We start from the raw sequence: 3168 nt of genomic DNA on the forward strand, positions 1-3168 counted from the left end.
CTGTTTTAGAGTGCTTTAACCCTTTTCTTTCCCCAGCTTTGACGTCTCCGTGTGTGGTACCTCTTGTTTTAGGTGAAAGTCCTCTGTGAGTGCAGTGCTGGCATTTTGGAGCCGTTACGTTTAACGTGTTTGTCACGCACATACTTGTAGTGGAGACAGTGTCACACAGCTTTGCATCTTTGTGACACTGTTGAACCAGGATCATTCTGTATTGCTTACCAAAACTCAGTAACAAAACCCATTGACATAGGTGTGTAAGTGATGTCACCCAGCAAATATAGTTCCCTCCAGGGCTTTAGGCCATGCTAATGGTGTGGTGGTGCTTTTTTAGTTAAAATCCTTTTGCTGCAGTATGCAAGCACTCTGTATGACAGCATTAGACTCAAGAATCTTGGTCTGTGCTTCTGAATCCCAGCCTTCACAGTTAGTTGGTATGCCCAAAAACTTTGATATGAATGCTCAGTTGAGACTGAGCTGGCACGTGAGCAGTAAACCAGCAGCGCAATGTAGCTTTTGGAGTCACTGCCAAGCACTGAGAGCGCTTTATGAAGCTGAGGTGTCCTTTCACAGAGAAGTGAAGCATGCATGCATGTATGTGCACACACAAACTTTCTGTGATGCTTGCATTTGGAAACAAATCAGTGGGATTACATTTGTTTTCATGTTACTCATAGTGCATTTTGGTATATCCAGCACCTGTGTAATATCATACCTTTCTAACGTACAATACAAATAATTTCTATTGCACTTCGAGGACTGTTTTCCTTCCTTCCCCCAACCTTGGCTTCCCCGTTGGTAAAAATAAAATTAAAATGCTTTTGCAAGGTGTGGTACTTTAAATCAGTGATCATACCTTAAAGCATCTTACTGTCAGATGGAATTTATCTTCTAAATGTTACCAGGATGGGATTAATGCTGAATAATAGTCATCTTTTGGGTCCAGGAAACAGCCTTGTCCAAACAAGGTTGGAAGTCAGGATTTTTTTCATCTTTTTGCTTGTATGCAAGCATGGGATGTGTTTATTCAGAGCAGTGTAATCCAGGAAAGGAACTCTGGAAACGTGAGCTACGCATGTATCTGTTCCTTTCCTGCAAATCACGCTTACTTTTTTTTTTAAGGGTGGCAGGGATGGGAGCTGAGTCAGTGGAGGAGGGTAAGAGTTGAGCTGGTTGGTAAAAAAGCCTTGCCACAGGCATGGGATCTGTTTCAGATGACCTTCATCAGGAGCAGACAGTAAGTGGGTGGTTCGGCTTTGTATTCTGGCTTGTCCTAATAGCCAGTAATCCAATTACGTTTAGGTTGACATTGTGGACATCTATGAGTCGATCCGTGAAAGGCAGCGTCATGACAGCGAAAGGTCTACCTGCAGCACCTTGGAGCAGAATGACATCGAAGCCGTTGAAGCACTTGTCTGTATGAGCTCCTGGGGTCAAAGATCACAGAAAGGTGACATATTAAAGATAAGGCCACTTACGCCCTTCTCGGATTCTGGTGATTTCACAATGCACGCTGAGGCTACATCTGAATTACCAAAGGACTATTTGTCTACACTGGTAAGAAAACCATGAAAGCAAAATAAATATGCCTAAAAATATCTGGATGTTACATCTCTGCAGTGTTTTAACTTGGCTGGAAAAGATAGCTTGCTCATGTGTTCCTGCTTAGAATAGCTACAGCACAGCCAGTGCTGCACGTGTGCATAGAACAGGGAGGTGGGCATGTTGAGTTTGGGTTTTTCTGCTGTCTCGAATGGCAAATGTAGAGATTCGATCCCTTGTTATCTCTGGATGAGCAAGCCCTTGCTGACAGGTTATTTAATCTGGCAAATGTGCTGAGGCTGCTCTCTGGGTGGCTGTTGGAGGTTTCTTGGAGCACTTTTAGTAAGAATGAGAGTGAGCCTCTGATTGAGCACTGACTTATCTGCAGGCACTCAATGAAGAAGGCTCTCGATGGCATTTGGCTACACCCGTCATTGTAAGAGAAAGTACAGGTTACCATTATGAAACAGTTTAACTAGTTTCTGTGCTATGTGTTTGTACACAGTCTGTTATTTCTTCAGAGCATTGGTCTATTCCAGCTGACTAATGTTGGTAGAATTGCAGTTTTTTGTTGCGTTTTATATTGTAACAAAAGTAGGTATTAAAAAAGGGCTTGATGCCATTCAGGTTGCAGCTGGTTAAGGCTTGTTTCAGCCATTAGTCTTCTAGTATGTAGTTATGTCAGGAAAAGGGGCAATGGTAGAGGAAAGAGGCTGAGGTGGTATGACAGCTGATTGACAGGCTTCTCTCATACTCCTGCCGCTCAGTGTTAGCCATGTCTCTTGAGCACAGGGGACACGCATGAGTTTTCAGTGGTGAAGGAAGAAGGAGAGATGGTGGCAGCGAGAGAGCATGGAGGGAAGTGGATGAATAAGAAGGGAGAGAGGAGTTCCATTTGTCTTTATTGGAAGTAGCCACCAGCTGATGGGGTAATCCCTGATAAAAGCTAGGGCTTGCTGGAAGCTTGAAATGGAAATGGTACAGTATGGCTCTCTGTTGCCAGTCTGTCTTCTGTGAACAGCAGAGAGCACATAGCCACTTACAGCTGTATCCATTGCTGGGAAGGAAGGAATGAGAGAGTTTTTTGTAGTGCAGAGAGTAAACGTGCAATATTTTGTGCAGGCTTATATCTGCCTCATTGCCTGCCTTTTATTAAGATGCTTTTGAGCATATTCAGAATGGCCATCAGATGAGGTGATGTGTGCTTTAATCAGTTTGCCCCAGGAGACAAGTGCTGAGATTCTGGGGCGGGTGTAATTTTATTTTTCACAGTAAAGATAGTGAAAAACTGTGCTATGAAATAACATTGTTCTGTAACAGTGGTTTCTTTTCTTGCAGTGCATGACCCCTCCGCACAGCCCTGACTTTGTTGAGATGTCAGCTGCTATGCTCCTCTCCTCACAAGTCACTTATTCCAAACCAAGGACTGTCGTGGCAAATACAACTGCCTGCTCAGTCACATCTGCGACTGGTGCCTCTCCCATAACCAAGCCATCTGTTATCAATGTGGAGCGACAGGGCAGCCAGAAGCCCGTGATATCTGAATCCTTTGCCCCTCAGCCTTGCAGGGCCATGGCAACGAGTGTGATACGTCACACAGGTGATAGTTCTGCTTACCATCACATTCCT

General features: G+C 44.2%; 1 protein-coding gene across 1 annotated transcript in view; it reads left to right on the forward strand.

Annotated features, from left to right (window-relative positions):
* Positions 1 to 1299: 1299 nt before the first annotated feature.
* The window catches only part of KLF11 (Kruppel-like factor 11), a gene marked incomplete at its 5' end in the record, with an annotated part of 4874 nt that continues 3005 nt past the window's right edge, over positions 1300 to 3168 (forward strand). The window contains 3 exon segments of the mRNA XM_010185217.1: positions 1300 to 1554; positions 2878 to 3162; positions 3164 to 3168. The exon segment at positions 3164 to 3168 is cut by the window's right edge and continues 704 nt beyond it. Coding sequence (XP_010183519.1) covers positions 1300 to 1554; positions 2878 to 3162; positions 3164 to 3168 — 545 coding nt within the window.

Source organism: Mesitornis unicolor, unplaced genomic scaffold (genome assembly GCF_000695765.1).
Source record: "Mesitornis unicolor isolate BGI_N332 unplaced genomic scaffold, ASM69576v1 scaffold30475, whole genome shotgun sequence".
NCBI lineage: Eukaryota > Metazoa > Chordata > Aves > Mesitornithiformes > Mesitornithidae > Mesitornis > Mesitornis unicolor.